The 23,935-nt window shown below is 37.2% G+C and overlaps 2 protein-coding genes across 3 annotated transcripts; both read left to right on the top strand.

The window, feature by feature from the left end:
• The first annotated feature begins 18,325 nt into the window (after window positions 1–18,325).
• Window positions 18,326–21,511, top strand: LOC121980429 (probable LRR receptor-like serine/threonine-protein kinase At2g24230). Of its 2 annotated transcripts, none has more exons than XM_042532464.1 (2): window positions 18,326–18,531; window positions 18,610–21,511. In XM_042532464.1, exon 2 carries the CDS (start codon window positions 18,718–18,720, stop codon window positions 21,292–21,294), a length of 2,577 nt encoding a protein of 858 aa, XP_042388398.1. In that variant the 5' UTR covers window positions 18,326–18,531; window positions 18,610–18,717; the 3' UTR covers window positions 21,295–21,511. The 2 variants fall into 2 exon arrangements, with proteins under 2 accessions (XP_042388398.1, XP_042388402.1); XM_042532468.1 differs by having other exon boundaries at window positions 18,618–21,511.
• Window positions 21,512–22,157: 646 nt separating this feature from the next.
• Window positions 22,158–22,589, top strand: LOC122042410. The gene has a single exon (XM_042602523.1). The coding sequence runs from the start codon at window positions 22,158–22,160 to the stop codon at window positions 22,587–22,589; it is 432 nt and encodes a 143-aa protein (XP_042458457.1).
• The last annotated feature ends 1,346 nt before the right edge of the window (window positions 22,590–23,935 follow it).

A 23,935-nucleotide genomic window follows, 5' to 3' on the forward strand; every position in this document is an offset into this window, starting at 1 on the left:
CACTTACCAACTGAGCTAGCAGCCATTGGGGCAATTGTTCTAGTTTGAAGGCAGATAACATAGTTGATATCTTCATGAGTTCTTGTTTCAATAAGTTTTTGGGTTAATTTTTAGCGGGTACAAAATGTCTTACTGAGTGTCTGACCTCTCCCATAAAAAGGGTCACTCTGGTAGGACAAATACCCCCGTGATTTATCCTATTTCATAAAATGTGGCCGCCTTGGAGGGGCTGCTAATTAAGTTAACGACTTCATCTTTTCAGCTCCAATAGTTTGAAGGCTGATAAGACTCGAGACTTGGACTAGTGGTAAGAAGCGGGATGCATTCTCAAGTAATCACGATTTCATTTTCACATATGACACATCTACAACGATTGAACTACTTGTGATATTGGATCGTCACGTCAAGAGCCACATGCTTGGTGGGTGGAATGCGGGGTTAGACGTAGGTGATTGAACTAGTGGTGATGTTAATTGGATCGCTAGGAGCCACCATATTCCTTGAGTTTATTTGAGGGTAAAATATGAGATTAGACCGTCTATCTCAAAATTAGTGAGCTTTCAAGAATGGGATACTCGGTTATAATATATGTATATATAGTTTTATTACCCTGTACCTCCATCTATGAGCAACTCGTGAGTATTAGGACTAAAAGAATTCACATATCTTCATAATAGTATGATATTATCTACTTTGGGTCTAAGTTTTTATGGATTTATTTTTGGACTCTATCCAAAATGCCTCATTCTAATAAAGATATTTCCCATCTTTTAAACTCGTGATCTTTTCAATGTATTTTTAATGTGAGACTTTAATTATATTTCCAATAATTCTCCCCTCAAATAAATGACCACCATAATTCTCATGGTTTAGACCTCTCCTCAAGCATCCTGTCACTCTTAACATGCTCCAAGCCTCTCCTCAAGCATTCAGTCCCTCTTGACCTGCTTCAGCCCTCTAAGACTTTTTCACCACCTAAAGTTCACTCCCCCAGAATTTTCACCAAACATCCCACTTTTTTTGTTCAATGTAGTGATTCCACTCACACGGCTCGATCTAGACCATAACTCTAATACCACTTGTTAGGACAAAAAAATTATATATCGCCACAATAGTATGATATTGTCTACTTTGGGCCTAAGCCCTTATGAATTTATTTTTGAGCTTTATCCAAAAGGTCTTATTCCAATGAAAATATCTTTCATTTTTTAAATGCATGATATTTTTCATGTATTTCTAATATGAAACTTTGATTGTATTCCTAATGTTGAACACTTAGCGTTACTTTTTTTTTTTTTAAGATTTAGGATTTAGTGTTTAGGATTTAAGGTAAAGGAAGTGATTTTTTTTTTTTTAAAAAAAATTAACATTAGGTGATCATGAGTTGCCCATAGATGAGTGTAGAGTATGTGGGCAGCTACCCCTCAAGTGTAACGGGGGTACACACAAGGGGGTGTGTAGCATATCCCTGCCCTATCTACACACACACAAGGGGGTGGTAGGTGTCCATGTGGGCAAGTACCCCTCAAGTGCGCACACCCATTGGTAGGTGCCCATGTGGGTAGGTGCCCCTCATATGTGGGCATGGGTGTGCCTCGGGAGGTGCATAGCATAACAAGAGTGTGTGTGCGTATATATATATATATATATATATATATATATATATATATATATATATATATATATATATATATATATATATATATATATATATATATATATATATATATATATATATATTTTGATGTCCCTTTTTCTAAGAATCAAATTAACTGAAATATCATATTGATGCCCTTTTTTCTAAGAAAGTCATGGTTTGCCCATAAAAAGATAATTTATAAATACATTATAAGACTCTATCAATTGACAGAGTAATAAACAAAGAAAATGTTATAAGACTCTGCCAATTGATACAGTAATAAATGAAAGAAATAATTAATAGGTCCTAATTTTGGCATATTGAATGATTCTCTTTTTCACCCCCTCCCAACACACACACACACACACACACACACACACATCAATGGGCTTGCTAGCTTGTTGAAACACTTTTTGAATGATAACTTAGTAAGGATATTAGCAATTTGATCTTTTGTAGAAATATAAAAAAATTGATAACTGTTGAGCCACCACATGCTCTCGAACAAAATGAAAAATAATTTTCACATATTTTGTATGAACATGAAATATTTGATTTGCTGAGAGATATGCTGCTCCAATATTATCATACTAAATTTTTGGTGCAATATTTAATGTAAGACGAAGTTCAGAGAGAAGTGATTGAAGCCAAATAATTTTAGATGTTGTCTTTCCTATAGTTTTATATTCCGCTTCAGTGCTTGAATGAAATACTATAGGTTACTGTTTCAAATTTCATGAGATAAGGTTTCATCCAAGAAATATTGCATATCTACTAGTAGCTAGAGCATCTATCTTTAAGAGATTTTGGTCAATCCACATCACTATAGGTATGTAAATCTCGAAACGATTAGCAATATAAAAAAAGACCTTGTAGAATAGTACCTTTGGATAGCAAAATATTCTTTTCGCACCTTCCCAATTTTTTGTAGTGGGAGCATGCATGAACTGACACGCACGATTTACTGCAAAGGTAATATCATGGGGTGTGATAGTGACATATTGTAAGACTCCAACAATACTTTGATAAATTTGAGAATCAGACATCATAAGAGAGGATAAAGTTGCAAAGAAGTTTATAAAAATTGGTGTAAAGACCGGATGTGCTCCATCTATTTTAGCTCTTTGAAGAAGTCCAGTAATGTATTTGCTTTGAGAAAGAAGATAGTCTTCTTCATGTAAAATAAGTTCAATACCAAGAAAAAAATGACCATTACCTAAATCTTGAGTAGGAAATTCTTGATTGAGAAGACTTAATAAAATTGTGATATTCTTGTGATCGTTGTCAGTTATTAGGATGATCCACATAAAAAATATCATAGATTTATCATTATATTTATGGAATAGAGATGAATCCGTCTGTGATCCAAAAAATTATTGAGCTTGTAACAAATTAGATAATCGATGAAACCATATATGAGGAGCTTGTCAAAGACCATATAAGGATTTTTGAGTTGACAAAGATGATATGAAAATTGTGGATGAATGAACCCATATGATTTCTCTATAAATACACTTTTCTCAAGATGACTATGAAGAAATGCATTGGAAATGTTTAATTATCGTACAATCCAATTAGAACTAACAACTATTGATAATAATAGTTAGATAAATATAATTTTGATAATTAGGATAAAACTGTCATTGAAGTCAATACCTGGTTATTGCCTAAATTCTTTGGCTACAAGTCAAGCTTTGTGTTATTCAAAAGAGCCATCAAATCAATGCTTTAGACAAAATACCTATTTAGAGCCTACAACATTTATGGAGGGAGTGCGCCGAACTAGGCTTCATGTTTCATTGTGAAGAAGTGCATCAAATTTTGTGGTCATTGCACTACGCCAATTTAGATCTTTGTTCGCTTGTATAAAATAAGTTGGTTCAATATATTTTAAGAGACCACTAGCTATAACTCATGGAAGGGGATGCCAAGTTATCATTGCCCACGTGCATAGATGTCACTTAAGGAAAGCATGCAACGATGAGAATTATCATCTGAATCACTTGTTGATGGCGATGAGAAAGTAGACTAACTTAGTGATTTTGGTGATAGACTTGTATTATCTAAGGATCCAGAGCTAGAAAGCATATTATCTTTGACTGGTGGGGCTTCTGAGATTGGAGTAGCAGCTTGAGGTGATTTCGATGGTATAGGGGAGTTATCAGAGAGCTCCGATGCAAGACTTAGTATGCCATCACTTCCAACAATGTTAAATGGCATTAAGAAGGTGTCACCTATATCTGGAGGAGAGATTGAAAAAGCTACTAAAAAGGGGAATAGAGATTCATCAAAAGTAATATATTGTGAAATATATATCCGTCCTGTTGGTATGTACAAGCATTGATACCCATGGTGTAAATTACTATAACTGAGAAAAACACATTATAGTGAACGAGAGTCAAGTTTTTGTATAGAGTAGAGGCGTAACCACGAAATAACATGCATAATCAAAAATTTGAAGAAAGGTACAGTTAGAAGTCTAATTATAAAATTTTTCCAAAGGACACTTATGATTGAGTAATAGTGTAGGAAGTTGATTTATGGGATATACTGTAATGCAAACAACTTCATCCCAAAATTTACACGAAATTGATATATGATGAAGAAGAGCTAAGACAGTTTTAACTATATGTCTATGTTATCTCTTAGCATAGCCATTTTATTTTGGAGTGTGAGGACAAGAGACTTGATGAACAATTCTATAAGAAATAAGCTGACAATGGAGAGCTTGATATTACCTCCCTAATTAGAATAAAGAGAGAGTATTTTACGATTAAAATATCATTCAACTTAATTTTAAAAATTATAAAATATATCTAATAAATAAGATTTCTTTCTCATATGATAGCACAAGAATATTTACTAAAATAATCAATGAAGGTAACATAATAATAGAAACCTTAGTTAGACAAAATAGGTGCAGGACCCACCCCAAATATTCAAATGAATTATTTCAAGTGAAAAGTTAGAAACATGATCGGATGAAGAGAAATGTAGCTTATGACTTTTAGATTCCATGCAAGCCCTACATTAACGAGATGGAGAGGAGGTAAATGAAGTAGGTAAACTATACCTATTGATGATTGGCTGAATAATGCGAAGAGAATGATGACTAAGTTGATTATGTCAAGCTGGTTTATTTGTACGTTCATCAACAAAAGATTTAATTGAAGAACTTTGAAGATAGTAGATGTCATTTTTTGATTCTCCCATAAAACATAATAGAATATGTTCCTCTATCTTTTATAAGATAATAATTATGATAAAATTCAACAAAGGCATTGTTATCAAGATAAACTGACGTGTGAACTAAATTTTTGGTAATAGATGGAATATGAAAGACATTGCACATATGAAAAGTACGATTAGTTAAATGAATATATGTGTTTCTTTTTAGCAATTTATAAACCTGAACCATCACCTATGTGAATCATATTTGAGTCATAATACAACATTACGTCTGTAAATATATTATAATCTGATGTGATATAATTATAAGTACTTCAAATTGGTTTTGATATGATCAACCGAGTTAAGTTAGGTTCTGTTATTTTGATGCATTGTGTCTAAGTATGTAGGAATTTAGGAACATAAGAAGTTGAGCGAAAGACGTAGCTAGTGAGAAGAATGACACGAGAATTGAATCGACAGGCTCGATGCATCCAGGGGAGGAGGTACTGCGAAAGAGTACACCGATAGAGGAAAAGGATGCGCCCGACATTTTTGAGGGATGAAAAGTCGGGAAGGAAAACTTCTTGAGGAGAAGGCCGGAGTTGGGTTCCGGTGAGCTCAACTCTGGATAGTCGAATAATCACCATCCAGACAAGTTAATGTGAAGTTAACTTTATCCAGGTGCCTGGGCCAGGTCCAGGCACCCTAAGTCTAGGCACCCAGACCATATCCAAGTGCCAGATTAGATCGGGCCATGTCAAGCGCTTATTCAAGTCGTTGTAGCCAGGATTAACTTCAGAGTCCACGTCAGCTACATCAAGGTGCCCAGATTGGGTCCAACCGCTCGGGCAATGATAAGAAGCTTATTAGGAAGCTGTTGCGAAGTGGATTAAGGCAACTATTTCAAGCACCGAGACCATATCCAAACGCTCAGAATACAATACATCAACAAATGACTATTTTCGATCATTGACCTATAAATAATGCACTAGTCCTTATAGTTCAATACAACCCTCTTTAACAACTATGTACTTTCATTTCTTTACTCTACTTTGTAAATTTGTGTTGTCAAATATCTATAAGAGGCTACTCCTTCTTCACTGAAAGAGAAATTTAGTGTGCTTTTATTTACCTTGAATTAACAATCTCCCCAGTTGTAACTAAGTAAAGTTCTTTGCAACTTCTTTATTTAGTTTATGTTTTTATTTGTTCAACTAACATGTGCTCATCTTTCCTAAATTTTAATAGTAAGAGATAGTTTTAAATTTAATTTGTAGGCTATCCACCCTCTCCAGCCGGCTTCATCGAACCTACAATTAGTATCAAAGCCAGGTTCATTTCAGAAGGACTAATTGCCAACAGAAGTAACAAGGAGATGGCCAGAACGAGCATTCATCCACCGAAGTTGTAGGAAGACTTCACTATATAGAAGAAGAAGATGGAAGTATTTTTAAAATGGATTTTTAAATTTTATTAACTATTAAATATTGTTTTGGAGTACCTAGACATCATCTTAGAGAGAAGAAGGAAGAGCACCTCTAGTATAAGAAAGAGCAGAGCGACTTAGCGTCCAACGGAAAAGCAGAATTCCATCTGTTGTTGTACTACCATCTCAAGAAGTCAACCATATCAATAGTTATACCTCAGCCAAAGAACTCTAGGAGAAGTTCTTGGAACTTCAAGAAGGTACATTGGAAGCAAAGCTAACAAGATGGGACATCCTTCGAAGTAAGTTAACAAACCTCCGAATGGAAAAAGGAGATACGATGGCTTAACTACACGCGAAGATTAAGGAGCTAATCACCGGACTTATAAACCTTGGTAAATTAGTAACCAATCGGGACTCAGTTTATTATGCACTTAATATTTTTCTGAGAACTCCAAAGTGGACATCAATAGTAGATACCTATTACATTTCAAAAGACCTAGAGGTAAGTGTTAGATTTTGAGGGATGTCCTAAGGCAATCACCTTACGATTTTTACTAAATATATACTCACTATTTGAGTACATATTATATGTTTGATTATTTTAAACTCATTTACAGAATGCCTACAATATAATTTATTGCATGAGAGAAATTATGATTGGATCACAAATAGTGATAATCTTTACATGTGCAATTATGAATGTATTAAAATTTCTCTAGTCATCGAATTGATGTATTCGGACATCATCAATTTTGTAAGACTAGGATAAGTTATACTCCTTGGTTCGCCAAATAGCTGTTTTCTCACTGGCTAAAGATATTAGAATGTCGAGAGTTAAACGTGGATGCTAATTATGGTAACTAGTTCATTGGAGTGACTCACTGAAAGACTTCATATGATTATCTATATATATAGATATGTCTGTGAAGTTCTTATTGCAGCTTGAGTGTAAGTTTCCTTCGACTTGAGGTATACAAATCATCTTGGTCATGGAGACTTATATTTTGACATCTTAAGTAAGCACCTTATTGAAGTGTGAACCCGGAATGATTGGGTATAAGTCAAAATACCCGAAGATGTTTGGATAGCTCACAGAGGATTTACCACTCCTTACGAGAAGACGTATACCATATGGTCACTTGTTAGGATTATTACTCAAAGTCTTTGGCCAAAGTATCACATGTTAAAAGTACGAGAGTTTTGTACATATATACGGGTAATTTGAATTTGTAGAACGAAGAAGTATTACTTGGGCTAGGTGTGACGCAGTCAGTCTAGTGGGGACAGACACATAGGTTATGTCCTGAACCAAGTGGGTATAAGATAAGTGAAAGGAACAAGACATGACTTACTGTAGTTGCTAAAGGGGTTAGAATTAGTTCTAAAATCAACTATGATTTTCCGGCTAATTGAGGATCATGATGTACTACTAGGTACCACTCATAATCGTTCTATAATTAAGTAGTTAATTATGGAAAGCCAAGATAAATCAAGAACCTATTGGATCACATGCACCAACAAGTCTCTAAAAGACGTAAAATAAGTTAAAGAATATGATTCTTAGATCAAGAGATAAATATTTGGTTAGACCATACATAAGACAAATATGAAAATATTTGTCATGATGAAAGCGCGGATGACTATATCTCTTATGGTAGAGTTGAACCATATTTGATTTAATTATGAATTAGTCATGAACCAACTTGGTTTAGTTGTGAATTAAACCAAGGAGTTAATGGGCTAATTTTTGGTTAAGGGATAATGGGTTGAATTTGAGCTTTCTAATCTAACTCATTGAAGAGCATTATATATAGAAGTAATTGGGAGAGAATTAGATACAAGTTTCAGTATTTGGTTGACTGACTTTTGGAAACTCAATCCTCCTTTCCCTCTCCTCTCTCTCTCGCCGCCAACAAGAGGGTGCTCCCTCTTGTTGTCGTGACCACCACAAAGGAGAAAAACTCTCCCTTGTGTATTTCTCTTCTTCTTCCTCTTGATCCCTCTTCTTCGCTCTTGGCTAGTAACTTTTGAAGGAGAGAATATACTCAAGGAGTTGTTTTGAGGAGCTCAGCGTAGATACAAATAGAGGCGAGGTTTGACAACATAGCTATGGTTGATGCCCTTCTCGTTATAGGTCATCCGTAAGGTATACCTAGTGATCCGGTAATAAGTAGGGGCGATGACGCGTGGAAAGTCAACGGTCAACGCCGTGAGTATCCGACTGAGTAGACGTAAGTGTGCCCGATTCTACATTACAGCTCGACATCAAGAAGACACAAGCATGACTAGCAAGGAGGAATGAGGGCCGAGCGGCCTCCCCGCTCGATTGAACGAGGAGCGCAGCTTCGGCCCTGCAAATACGGTTTCTTTGCTCGGTGAAATAGAACCAAGACAATAGGAGGATTGGCCGAGCGGCCATCCCGCTTGGTCCTGCCCTAGTGACGCAATAGGATGATTGGCCGGGCGGACATCCCGCTCAGTCCGGCCCTAATGTCGCCTGAAAGGCACTAGTCGGACGGTCGGCTAACAAGGGACACGACATCAACCCGGCAGTTAAGGCTCCCTCGCTCGACAGGGTGGAGTCGGACATCAAATCACCGGCCGAGTGGACAACCAAATCGGCCCGACCTTGGTGTTGCCTGGAGGGCGTTAGCCGATCGGCCCAGGGACGACATTAGCCGAGCGGTTCCTCCGCTCGACCCGGTAAAGGACAAAGGGAGCAGTTGGCAATATCTTCCTAGGAACCAGTGCTGCCTACAAGAGGCCTGGTCGGCGGCATGGTCAGACAGAGAATCGTACGATGAAAACTTCCACTGTCACGTCAGAGATATGCTCGTGCTATTGAGGTATGGCGTTAGACACGCTTTTCTGACATGTCCATTCCAGGTATGCTTTGAGGAGCATGCACGCATTGAGGATCGTGCACGCGCCTCTGGGGAGCCCTATATAAGGACCCCCAGACTTCGACGGAGGGATGCTCACTTTTTTACTGTAGCTACAATTCTCGCTTCCCCTTTGCTCTATTTTTTTCTACCAGAGATCTTACTTGAGCGTCGGAGGACCATCATGACTAGGGAACCCCTCCCCGGCTTGGCATTGTGCTTGCAGGTCCATGTTAGCGGAAGATCTACGCTTGCAGAGTCTTCAACCAGTCAACGGGAGCACCACATCCCAAGCGTCCATCGACTCAGCTTTCGGACAGGAACACCTAGCGTAAATTTACTTTTCGTAAAATTTTAATTATGCGATCATGTTTGGCATGTTGTATTCTTATATGTGTATGGTATGTGTAATGTAATAATTAGGAATTATTATTATTTTATTTTTCGTTGCGCATGTTTATGAAACATGTTCTAGCACGCATCCGCATCGGGCATATCCCAACAGTAAGTACTTTAAAAAACTTATTTTCTACATTAGAATTATATGAGTCTACAGATGTGCCGGTATGAAAAAAAAAAAGAAGCCAAGTCAGAACTTGACATTGAAAGCCAATAAGAAGGATGAATCGGAGTCAAATACTTCACTCGACGAAAATAAAGAAGCGTACAAGGTAAGAAAATTCAAAAGGTTTTTTAAATCTAACAATTTTCATAAGTCGTGGGCTAAGAAGCTTATTCGGAGCAAATGAAAGGTTCGATACTATAACTGTTAAGAAGAAAGATATATCAAGGATGACTACCTAAAGCTAAAAGCAAAGTAAAGGAGAAAGAAGGAGGGACAAGATGGTTAAAGCACAAGAACCTCAAGGCAACTTTGGATGAACCATCATCATCAAAATCCGAAGTAGAAGCATACGCCGAACTCATTGATGGCAAGTCATCAAGAAGAGTGCATCGATGAAGCTAGAGCCACTTCTTAACAAAACAATAATGAAAGAGGAGAATCTAACTACGAATCTGACGACGTCATAAGTGAGGTACGTTAGCTTTCTCCAAACCAATTATATGAGTTATTAAATTGTTAAGTAAATCATTATGCAAACTAAGAACTAAATGCATTGGATTGAAAAAGGATAATCTAGATCTAAAAATTAAATTACTAATATCTTGTCTATTAAAACATTTTGATAAAGTTCAAATAGAAAACTAAAAAGAAGAAATAGAACTATTGAAAATTTCTGCATGTGAAAATTCAATATATTCTAATATCAAATTGTAAAAATTATCAAGGAGGATTCAATTGGTATATTAGAAACCATAAATGTCAAATTATAAAAATAGCTAAAAATTATATTCCTAAAAAATATTTGATAAATCAAGTAAGTAAAAATTTATTTTGGATTTCTAAATCATGTTTAGTCAAAATTCAATTAATTTTTATGAATGCTTTGAATGCCAATTTAGTTTAATTTTAACATTATTTACAAAAATTAATTGTTTCATACACTTACAAATGTTTTGAGTTAAAAAATTTCACTGTGTTAAATGATGATTTTATCTAGTCACAGAAATATTTTTAAAATTTTCTGACTGTTATATTATTATTTTTTAAATCTTCTTTCAAAAAATGTTAATGATTAAAAATATTTAAAAAATTTATTTCTCAACAACTTAAATTTTTATGATAATGAATTAGGTTTTATGTTAGAATAAAAAAAATGAAGATTTTTTTTACAATTATATGATTTTTTATAAATTTTTGATAAAAAAGGGAATTTAAAAATTTTTTAGAGATTAATTTTATAAAAAATAATTTTTCAGATGAAGACTGTTATATGTTGGATGCTTAGAAAAATCAACTAGATTTTTAAGACTCTAAATTTATTTTTAATCATTTAAATTTGAAAATGGCTATTTATGCTCAATATTTATGGTCAAAATAAAATTTGTTTGCTGGGAAAAATATTCTCCTGATTTGATTTTTTTTTTTTTTTGACCAAAAACAAATTTTTCAACATTTTTCAAAACTTAAGAATAATTTTTAAATTATTTTTATCAAAACATATAATTAATTGTTAAAAATTATTATTTTTGAAAAATAATTTCGGTAACAATACAAATAGTTGTAAATTCGGTCTTAAACCCCTAGAAAAAGTTTTTACTATTTTTCTAATTATTTTTTCAATTTTCCTTGATATGTTTTTAATGTGATCAAAGGGGAAGAAAATTAAGGATTAAATTAAGGAGGAGATATATTATTTGATTTTCCCTTACATGCTTTTGAATTGATTGAAATTTTTTAATAATTTTAAATTTATTCTATTTTATTGTTTTGTTATAACCTTAACTTAAGTTGGATTGATGCACATTAAGAAAGAGGAGATTGCATGTACTCCAAATTAGTTTTGGTGTGATCAACCAAGTTAAGTTAAATTATGCGATTTTGATGTCTTATGTCTAAGTATGTAGGAACATAGAAATATAAAAAGTCAAGAGGAAGACGTAGCTAGCAAGAAGGATAACATGAGAATCAAGTTGACGGGCTTGGTATATCCAAGGGATAAGGTGATGCGGAAGAGTACACTGGTGGACGAAAATGATGCGTGCAACATTTCTGAAGGATGAGAAACCGAAGAGGAAGACTTCTCGAGGAAAAGGTCTAAGTTAGGTTCAGGTGAGCTTAACTTTAGATGGCCAGAGAATCACCCAAGAGACTGAAGTAGTTAGACAAGTCAACGTGAAGTTGACTTTATCCAGGGGCCCGGACTAGATCCGAGCACCCGAATCAGCTGGGGCCAAGTCAGGCGCCTATTCAAGTCGTTGCAATGAGGATCCACTTCAGAGTCCACGTCAGTAGCATCCAGGCACCCAGGGCCGGACCTTTCACGAGGCGAGAGAGGCGACCGCCTCAGGCCCGGCCCAGGAAGGGGCCCAAAAAAATTTTTTTTTTATTATACAAAGTAAAAGGCTAAACCCTTTTCAGTTTTCTCCCGGCCTCTCTTCCCTACTGCGTCGTGTCGAGCCGAATTTGTGCCCTGGAGCGGCGATCTCTGCTGGCTTTTTTTTTGTTTTTTGCATCAGGTTCCTCCTCCGAACTCTCCTATTCTTTTTTTTTTTGTTGCTTTGCTCTTTTAGATCTGGAATGACGACGATGATTTCCCCCCTCTTTTTGGTCGATAAAGTTTTTATTTTGTTTTATCTCGAGATTTAGGAAAGCCTCCAATTTTTTTTTCTCAATCTTCATATGCCGTGAGTACATTGAACGATTCTCTAGAATGTTTTCAGCTAATGTCAAATCAAATTACTATGTTATGTCTAATATGAATTGTGGAAGCATGCATTGGCCTTTTGTTTAGGGCATATTTTTTGATGAAGATAAGAGCTCAATTTCAGTTCACATTTAATCAATTAGTTATTTTCATTTTTATCACCTCTACAACAAAGTTCTTTCTTGTGCTTCAACTTGCAGAAAGCAAAGAAAGAGTTTAGTTTGAATATTAGACTTAGCATAGGATTTCAACATTACATTAGACAATTTGATAAGATTTTATTTTTGTGCATCATTAAGTTTAAATATTTAAATTTTAATTTTTTTTAAGACTTTCTCTGCTTTACTTTTGTATTGGATAATTGGATGATATTTCTTTTATTAGTTCGCATAAAAAGGTTAGTTAGGTCATTGGATGGTATTTCTTTTCTCCATTGTTCTTTTATCAGTTCTTGATCTCTGCTTTACTTTTTGTGCTATCATTTTCACAGATTTTTTTTTCTTTTATCAATTCTAGTTTCAGACTTGTTAATTCATAATTGAACTAGCAATTAGTTTACTTTGATGATTTTCTAGAAAATGTTAAACTCCTTTTCATTTTTGATGATTTTCCATGCTACGTCTTTTACTTTGTTACGTTGTTTGTATATATCACCTATTAGAAAATCAGTTAGGTGATCAAATCTTTTGAATATGCAATTAGCTTATATAAATATATTATGTAAATTGTAAGATAATGTGTTTTCTTATTCATTGAAAATTTGAAATTAGTCTAATAGTATTCTTATATACATTGTCAGTTAATTGTAGCGGCCTCTTTTTATTAAATGTCGTTTGGTTTAATCAATTTTTTATCAGAAAACTATCCAAAAAAATTTAACATCATATATTGTTACTCTTGAATGTAGAGAATTATTGAGTTAATATTTAATTTTAATACCTTGCAGGTATAATAAAAGAATATTAAAAATGCCTCCTAAATATATGTCTGGAGCTCAAAAGAAAAAAATGAAACAAAGAGAGGAGGCATTAATTCAAAGTCAAGCCGGTGATATTAACAAATATTTTAGGAGAAATAGCAGAATAGAAAGAGAGGAATTAGGTGATAATTTGGTGATTGAAGAACAAAGTCACAATGAAAATGAGGAATTGGTTGAGGCTACCAATTTGATCGAGTCGAATGAAAACTTAGAAGAAGACTCTCAACATGAAAAATTAGATTCAACTCTGAATTTGCAGGATCCTGAAAATTGGAATAACATCAGTCAAAAATTGAGAGATTACTTAATAGAAATGGGTCCAAAAAGAGTGAATGATTTTTTGTTTCCCAAGGATAGTAACAATAGACATTTTGATTCATCGCATTATACACGGGTAATGACAAATGGACAAACAATAGATAGAAGATGGCTTGTATATTCTATTTCATTGGATAAAATATTTTGCTTTTGTTGCAAGTTGTTCAAGACTGAACAAATGATGAGTAGAATGGGGAATTTAGCTAATGATGGATACAAAGACTGGCGTAATATGCATAGAAGTCTTAAACAACATGAAGCTAGTAGAGATCATATGGATTGCATGATTGCTTGGGTTGAATCAGAAAAGAGGCTGAAAAAAAATCAAACAATTGATTACAGTATGCAACTTCAAATCAACAAAGAAAGACAACATTGGAGGCAAGTGTTAACAAGAATAATCTCCATTGTGAAAGTACTTGCTAAAAATACTTTGGCCTTTCGAGGGGATGATGAGAAACTTTATGTCGAGAATAATGGGCTATTTTTGCAAATGATAGAAATGATTGCTGAGTTTGATCCAGTGATGGAAGAGCATGTTCGACGTTGTGAAGCAAGGGAATCTCAATATACATATTTTAGTCCCAAAATTCAGAATGAATTGATAGAAACTTTGGCAAATGAAGTGAAAAGGTCAATCATTGCAAAAGTTAAACATGCAAAATATTTTTCAGTAATACTTGATTGTACTCCAGATGCGAGTCATCAAGAACAAATGTCTCTAGTGCTACGATGCTTGGATGATTCAACAGACACACCAAAAGTAGAAGAATATTGGGTTGAGTTTTTGAAGGTGGATGACACATCAGGTCTTGGGTTATCAAGTGAACTTATGAATGCGTTAACTAGAGTTGGGCTTGACATTGATGACATAAGAGGACAAGGGTATGACAACGGATCTAACATGAGTGGAAGACACAAAGGTGTACAAAAAAGATTACTTGAAATAAATCCTAGAGCTTTTTATACACCGTGTGGTTGTCATAGTCTTAATTTGGCCTTAGTTGATATGGTGGAATGTTGTCCTAAAGCCAAGTCATTCTTTGGAGTGGTGCAACGCATCTACATATTGTTTTCTTCCTCTACAAAGAGATGGAAAATTTTTAAAGATAAGGTGCCTGGTTTGACTGTTAAGCCATTGTCACATACTCGCTGGGAAAGTCATGTTGAAAGTGTAAAAGCCATAAAGGAGCAAATTGTACATATAAGAGATGCTTTACTTGACTTGGCAGAAGTTGCTGAAGATTCTAAAACAAAGAGTGATGCTGAGACCTTAGCCCTATATGATCTTGAGAGTTTTGAGTTCTTGCTTGGAATAGTAATCTGGTATAACTTGTTACGAGCAATAAATACCGTGAGTAAGTTTATTCAATCTGAAGATATGGATATTGATATTGCGATCAATTTGTTACAAGGACTTGATCAATTTCTTGATGAGTTCAGAGAAGAAGGGTTTGCTAGTTCCATGAATGAAGCTAAACAAATGGCAAGTGAAATGGGGATTGAACCTAAATTTCAAGAAAAACGCATCATTCGAAGAAAGAAACAATTTGATGAAAGTGACAATGATAATGTGACACGATCAAGTGAAGAGTCTTTTAGAGTTGAATATTTTCTATTTATAATTGATCAAGCTCGATCTTCTCTTCAAGTTCGATTTGAACAATTTAAACAATATCAAGAGATTTTTGGGTTTTTATTGAATTTGGAGAAGTTGAAGAGTGAGCCTTTAACTAGCTTGATGAAGTCTTGTATGGAGCTTCAACAATTTTTGAGTCACGATGGACGTTCAGATATTAATGGTGATGAGTTGTGTTCAGAGTTGATGGTCGTGAGATGCTATTTAACAAATGAAAAAAGAGCAATTGATATGCTACAATCTCTGGCAAAACTAAATGGTTTATTCCCAAATACTTACATTGCCTATAAGATTTTGTTAACCATACCAGTAACAGTTGCATCGGCAGAAAGAAGTTTCTCGAAGTTGAAGTTAATCAAGAATTATCTTCGATCAACAATGTCACAGGATAGGCTAAATGGGCTAGCAATGTTATCGATTGAGAAAGAAATAGTCCGGCAATTAGATTATGCAGATTTAATAAACATTTTTGCTTCTAAAACAGCTAGACGAGTAGTGTTTATGTAATTATTTCAAATATTTATTAACTTTTTATTGATGTAATACATTATTTTTGGTTTATTTGTGTGTTTTGTGTATTTATTATTTGCAAACTGAACATTACAATTATTTATCAACAAAAGGGCCATTTTTTATTTTCGCTTCGGGCCTCGTCAAAGACAGGTACGACTCTGCAGGCACCTGGATCGGATTCAGATGCTCGGACAATGATAAGAAGATTATTAGGAAGCCATTGCGAAGTGGATCAAGGCTACCAGTTTAGACGCCCGGAATGCGACACGTCAGCAAATGACTATTTTCGACCAATGGGCTACAAATAGTACTCTGGTCCTCATAGTTCAGTACAATATTCGTTAACAACTCTGCACTTTCATTTCTTTACACTACTTTGTAAATTTGGGTCGTCAAACGTCTGTAATAGGCAACTCCGCTTCACTGAAAGAGAAGTTTAATGAGCTCTTATTACTTTGAATTAACAATCTCCTCGATTGTAACCAAGTAAAGTTCTTTGCATCTTCTTTATTTAGTTTATGTTTTTATTTGTTCGACTAACGTGTGTTCATCTTTGCTAAGTGTAAATAGCAAGAGGTAATTTTAAATTTAATTTACAGGCTATTCACCCCTCTATCCAGTCTCATCAGACCTACAATGATGAATTACTCTAGTGTCAATATACCATTTAGTAATTTAAATTCTCGGGGCATACCGCGAGTTGGCATAGACGAAAGGACTTTAGGATAGACTTGTGAAGCAGTTGGTTGTCTTGAAACTACAGGACCATTAATGAAATTTACGTCAAATTGTTTAGGACATTGAATACCAATATGCCAAATTTCAAGATAAATTTGACATTTTCTCTGAGTATATGACCAATCAAATTTACTAGAGCATTAATTTCTAATATATCCAATGATGTGACAACTTTGATATTATTCTGAACTTTGTGTTTGGCCATGATGTTGATTATCTGACATCGTAAATAAAATAAAAAGGAATAAAGACATGGGAAGGAGGGCGGCTAGTAGCGGAAAGGAATGATTTTTGAGGTGGGATTGCAACGGTGAAGGCAGCTTCGTTTGTTTTTTTTTCGGCTTTTTTTTGTTAGGCTTGCTGGAAAAAAATGAGGAATTAAAAAAAAAGAGAGAATGACTTAGCTCGTAAGAAAATAAACTATGGAACGATGGAGAGAAAGAGGGAAGGGGAGGTCAGTAGCAGCTAGCCTCCTCTTTTGAGTGGTGATGATGATGACACGATTGGTGGAGAAGGCTGAGGGAAGGGGAGGTCAACAACCGCTGGCCTCCTCTTTCGAGTGACGACGGCAACAACATGTGGAAGAAGACAGACGTTACAACACCGAAGTTTGAGACATTCCAAGAAATCCATAATTCCAACTATTCATGTGTGAGATGCAGAACTTGAAGAAATCAATGGAAAAGACCCCGAGGAGCATCTCCGAGAGTGCCATGAAAGAGATGAGATTGGACAGAAACGATGAAGGATGAAACAATAAAATTATTGATTGCTATGGTTTGCCCATAAACGGATAATTTATAAATACATTATAAGACTCCGCCAATTGATAGAATAATAAACAAAGAAAATATTATAAGACTTTGTCAATTATGAAAAAAATAATTAATAGATCCTAATTTTATTTTAGCGTATTGAATTATTCTCTTTTAGAAGCTAGTCAGTTGTTGTTACATGTTATAAAAGCTACATGCTATCTTATACACGTTCGATCATGATTAAATTATATTCATTTGAAATGTAATGAGTATTATGAAGTTTAAATCGTTTGATTTACTCATTAAAATGTTGTTTTAATCAGTATATCACTTAAAAAAATAAAATTAAAATGATATAAGATTACTATTTTAGAAGTTAGATGTTGTCTTCTATAATTGTAGAAGTTAGATACTAGTTTCTATGGAACAACCTAGCTTCTACATGGTCAAAATTACTAACTTCTAAAAGCTAGATGACATGTTAGCTTATATAATGCTTGTAACTAGTTGTTAATTTCTACACCATGGAATGGTCTAAAAGTACGTTGGACGGATCACTCTGAAAGATATGTTGAATAATGTTCATTCGACGAAAATATTTGGAGGCTGCCTAAATGTCCAAGTTATGAGAATCCAGTCACAATATAACACGTTGGGGGTTAAATCTGGGTGCCCAAATCTAGCCTCTCACTTTTGCCCCACCCACACAGCTCACAGCTGGAAATGGTCAGTTCTGAGCATTTACATTTTGGAAGAAGATGAAAGTATGAAACCCAGCTTATTGATGGGCGATGGGTCCTGCTTTGAATGCTTTGCTTTTCCAAATTTTATGATTTAAGCAAGCAGTACAATCTCATTAAATCTGCTCAATGCGATTCAAGTGGCGCCAGTTGCTATCCAGCTGAAGCCATAAAGTCTACAATGGATTACCAATCTACCACTTTTTACTTCGCACCTCCCCATTTATTACGAGCCCTCGTCCAGCTCTCATGGATCAAAAACAGAGATTGAAGTTGAGTGAAGAAGAAAAGCTTGGTGCTTTCTTCACGCCCAAAAACCTCAAGTTCCTCCATCTGACTTCCTTCACCTGCGCGTGCTGTGCTTGTGTCTTGGTGTCAGCCTTAAGACAACCACGGCTTGAGCTTCCTCGATCTCGCCATTCTTTAAAGACGGAGGGAGCCTTTTGGTGCCTAAAGGTGCTCTGATGCCATGATTATCTCCGTAAGGTCGGTCTCCTTTCTAATCGCCTTTTTGAATTCTTACGAGGCTTGCAGGCTTGCAGCCATGGTGGACGGGAACGAAGAGAAAGAAAGGAGATGTAAAAATCTCATCTTTGCGTGAAATCGCCTTGTGTTGCTCCCGCTGCCTATCCTTGGCTCGGAATGGCCGCTGGATTCCTTGCCGTTTACCTTTCCGTTTGTCTTCTGCTGAGGTGCTCGGCCTCGCCGGAGCCGAACACGGATGCGTTCTTCGTCGCCGAGTTCTTCCGGAGGATGGGGGCGCCGCCGCTGAGCAAGAATGACAGTTCGTCGGACGTTTGCTCGTGGCCAGGGGTCTCCTGCGAGTGCCAGTGCGGGAAAGTAACCGGCTTGGTGGCTTCCGGCGTCGGTCTCTCCGGCCCAATCCCCGAGACCACCATCGCGAAGCTTAGCGTGCTACGTGTTTTGGATCTCAGCGGCAACAACATCACCGCCCTTTCATCGGACTTCAGCGAGCTGTGCGGCTCTCTCGCCAGCCTCGACCTCTCCGCCAACAACATCGCGGGGTCGCTGCCGGGCAACATCGGCAACTTCAAGCTGATGGAAAGCCTCGACTTTTCTCACAACCGCTTCTCCGGCGAGATCCCCAGGGAGGTGGGCTCACTCACCAACCTAAGGTTTCTTAATCTCAGCAGCAACTTCTTGGAGATGAGCATTCCGGAGACTTTTCTTGGATGCGTCGCGCTGGTTTCAATCGATCTCTCCAATAACAAATTGGGGGCAAATCTTCCAGTTGGATTCGGTTCTTCCTTCAAGAACCTAACCACTATGGATCTCTCTGGGAACCGGTTTGCTGGAAAGATGCCGGATTTATCCAATCTACCTTCGCTCGCCTTTCTCAATCTCTCCGGAAATCTCTTCCGGGACTTGTCTCTCGAGGGGCTCCGAGAGGCATTGCAGGTTGTGGACCTGAGCAAGAACCAGTTCCGCGGGCTCATTTCTCAGGTAAACCGAAGCTTCACCTCCAATTCGTCGTCGCTGATCTATCTTGATATGTCAATGAACGAACTCACCGGAGAGTTCTTCCTCGGTTTGGGAGACTTGAGATCATTGAATCATCTCAATCTTGCATTTAACAAGTTTTCTAGCCAAGAATTTGTTCACATAGAACTGCCTTCTGCACTGCGGTATCTGAATCTCTCCAGAACCAATCTCACTGGCCGTATTCCATCTGGTATCTCTCAAATGCTTAACTTGAAGGTATTAGACCTTTCACAGAATCATATCACTGGAAGCATTCCTGAGCTTGGCGCCAGAAGCTTGCGAGTGATCGACTTTTCGCAGAACAATCTCACGGGTGAAATCCCAGAGTCCTTGCAAGAGACTCTACCCAGGATTGAAAAGTTCAATTTTTCCTTCAACAATCTTACTTACTGTGCTGAGAAACTTCCATCAGCAATGCTGAATTCATCATTTATAGGATCACAAAGTGACTGCCCCATTGCAGTATATCCAGATAATGTTGTGTCCAAGGGAAGGAAACGTCTTGATCTCAAGTTAGGATTTGCCATTGCTTTATCGGTGTTCTTTTCGTCAGCGGTGCTGATCTTCCTTGCACTTGTATGCCGAAGGAGGACAGGGCCATGGACAATCAAGCAACTGTCATACAACGAGGAGCAGAACGTCTCTGGTCCCTTCTACTTTCAGACTGATTCAACAACTTGGGTTGCAGATGTCAAGATTGCAAGCTCAGTCCCCGTCGTCGTCTTTGAAAAGCCACTGTTGAACTTGACCTTTACCGATCTCTTGAATGCAACTTCCAATTTTGATAGAGGAACCTTACTGGCAGAGGGAAAGTTTGGGCCAGTCTACCGAGGATTTCTTCCCGGAGGCATTCATGTCGCCATGAAGGTTCTGGTTCATGTAGCATCTGTGACAGATGAGGAAGCTGCACAAGAACTCGAGAGGCTCGGGCAGATCAAGCACCCAAATCTAGTGCCCTTAACTGGTTATTGTTTAGCCGGAGAACAAAGAATTTTGATATATGATTATATGGAGAATGGGAACCTACAGAATCTACTTCATGATTTACCACTAGGTGTACAATCAACTGAAGATTGGACTAGTGATACGTGGGATCAAGATAATACCTGTGCACAGAGCATCACGACCGATGGACTGACAACTTGGAGATTCCGACACAAAATTGCTCTGGGCGCAGCGAGGGCATTGGCTTTTCTTCATCATGGATGCTTCCCCATGATTGTTCACCGAGATGTGAAGGCCAGTAGCATTTACCTTGATTCGTCTATGGAACCAAGGCTAGCTGATTTTGGCTTGTCAAGTTTGGTCGGGTTTAGCACCGACGGTGGGAATGCGACATTTCATGGATCTGCAGGTTATGCTCCTCCAGAGTTTTCAGATCCAGAAAATGCATCAGCAACCATGAAATCTGACGTTTATGCATTTGGGGTGGTGCTTTTTGAGCTTCTTACAAGGAAAAAACCTATTGGAGACGATGAGTATTCCGAAGACAAGGTGACTAATCTTGTCGGCTGGGCACGGGCATTGGTGCGGAGAAATGAGCTAGCAAGATTGATCGATCCGAAAATAAGGGAAACAGGAGCTTCTGAAAAACAAATGGAGGAAGCACTAAGAATTGCTTATCTATGTACAGCTGATTTGCCATCCAAGAGGCCATCCATGCAGCAAATTGTTGGTCTTCTTAAGGACATTGAGCCTGTCATTGGTGAACAATGAACTGCAAATTTCAATTCAGCTATGCAATTATATAGCAGGCATGAGCTTCTCTGAAGCAAGGTGTTCTTGTCTATTTTTTGTTATAATCCTCTCTCACTTATTCTCTATCAACTTGGTATATAACCACTTTTTTCTAGCAGAAACTAGCTAAGCAAAAGTGTTCTATCATCTTCATGTTCCAGTCACTGACTTGTATTCCTGACTTGAGAATTCTACAGTTTTGTTCAAAAAATGCCATTCACCAGCATGTCAGATGTCAATCCTTGCCAGGAAATAGTGATCGAGGTTGAGTTGGGATATATTAGTGCAGTTTCATAGAATCATGGAAGATGGTCAGATCTCATTGACTTCTGTGGCAATTTGTTTCGCTGAATAATTTTCTCATCAGATCGAAAGGCATTCAGTTTTTTCTTCCTCCTCTTTATATTTTTGCATCCGAATTCTCTCTGAGTGCTGCTACATATATATGAATAACTTCAGGCTTTTAATATTTCTAGAGTCATCCTTCAACTACATTGCATATGATTTTCTCATCTGTGTATATGGAAGGGACTTTGAGAATCTGTGCGCAGTGTAAACACTCTGATTTGCTTGCGTAAACACTCCATATCGCATCGTTGAATCTCATTGTAGGGAATACGTCGTCGTCGGGATATCGTGTTCCTTTGGAGAATTTAAGTATTAGCATGCAAGAGAGGGCATGAAATGGCGTGTGGCCTTCTCCAAGTGACTTAAATAACAAGCCTTGGGAGCCTCCTCAAGTTTAGTCGCTTGTTGCATCTCATCTCCAGCGCCATTCTTTTAAGCAATGGCTTCTCCTTTCTCTCTCTTTCTTCTTCTTCTGCTTCAGATCAGAGAGCCCGATGCAGACTGCTGCGGAGGACTGCGGCCTGCTGGCCGTCGACTGCGTGGTGGTATGCTGCTGCTGCCCCTGCTTGCTCCTCCGAGTTACGCTCTTCCTTTTCATCAGATTACCGGTGAAGTCGACGAGAATTGTTCTCCGGCGGATCAGGAAAAGGCTGAAGAAGAATGGCAGGAGCAGGCAGGAGATGGACGGGAAAGCAGCAGCAGTTGACGGAGCTCAAGGACACCTCTGCGATCTCTGCGAGGGGAGCTCTTTTGCGGATGAAGCTGAGAAGGTGCTGCAGGGACTGCTGGTGGATGATGAAGGTAGAGTGTGGGTGGAATCAGAGAAGGTGTGGGAGGAGTTGATAGGGGATGAAGGACTGTTTTGGTTTGGCAGCTTCTGGGGCTGTGACGCTTCACGCGCGTCGTCAGTAGTTCCCAACTTGTAAATGAATTGAGATTGTTGATGTACAGGAGATATACCTGCAAGAAGTTCACTGCTTCGTACTAATAAAATGCCTCTTTGTTCAATAATTTTCAGGACAAAACAGAATAGATCGATCCTTATTTCCTCTCTCGTATAACAAAATGGTGGCAACTGGCAGGATGAGTAAAAACAAGAACAAGAAAGCAAGCTGTTCTACTCCACCAAGCCACAAGAACAAGGAATTGCAGAGTGTAACTTAGTGAGCAAGAGTCTTTTTGGGTAAAAATATCTGGACTGGATCCTTGTTCTTTGTACCATTGATGAACTCTCTACACTGAGAATCTGAGATCAATATAATGGAACTACAATTCTTGTGATTATCATACTCAACGCAAGCATCCCTGTAGATGATTGCAATATACCAAACACATGGCGAACAAGGCGACCTGTTTGAGCTGTCCATATTCCAAAAGTCTTCCTCAACTCAAGTAGGAGGTACGCGAGGGCCACATGCATTTTGTAGTTGATATTGCATATAAAATGCGGAGACAGTTGAATAATGAAGAATCCTAGTTATCTAGTGACGTGGCCTTCCACATGAGTTGCCACGTGGGGTCAGAAGTTAATGGTACCTGAGGTGGCAGTCAAAATTAATATAATACATCACACAGGGTAATTATCAATCAAGAGTGGACAATTTATTTATTAGGGAAGTTCTTATCGTTTCTAAATTTTACCGAGCGGGTTTAAAGTAGAGTCATCGTGCTCAGGTACCCTTCTTAGGTTTTTTGAGAAAACGTATCATAACTCGAGCATCTTGTCACTCGGGCGATTACTAAGTTACCAATCGGTAGAATTAATGGATAACTGATTAGTAGAATTATTGCCAGAAGAATTACTATATTAACTCGATATGTTATTATGACCTACATTAAATATCCAACGCTCCTTATGAAGTGTTTATTATAAACTCATAGATACGTGAAAAATAGGCACAGATAAAAGAAGTGAATTAATAGTCATGTATATAGACACTAGGCGAAAGATCTTTTCTAATAAATATAATATCACAGTCTCATTAATAAAAAATAATAATCTCAATTAGTCTCATTAACTATCTCTGAGGGTGATCGGTCCGACCCCATAGAAATTTTCTATTGGTCACCAAGATAAATCAAGAAGTGCACGTGACAGCCTCATTAATAAGAAAGGTGAAAAAGAGGGAAATGTTTATAAAAGAACAATAATAAGAAATTAAGGGCAAGGGATTCATTCTTTTCTTGAAAAACCTCGGAGCACGATCATCTGGAAACATCGTACTGGAATGGTGTTAAAATCTCAACTCTCCTGTCTTCCTCTGTCAAAATC

Source organism: Zingiber officinale, chromosome 1B (assembly GCF_018446385.1).
Source record: "Zingiber officinale cultivar Zhangliang chromosome 1B, Zo_v1.1, whole genome shotgun sequence".
NCBI classification, from domain to species: Eukaryota; Viridiplantae; Streptophyta; class Magnoliopsida; order Zingiberales; family Zingiberaceae; genus Zingiber; species Zingiber officinale.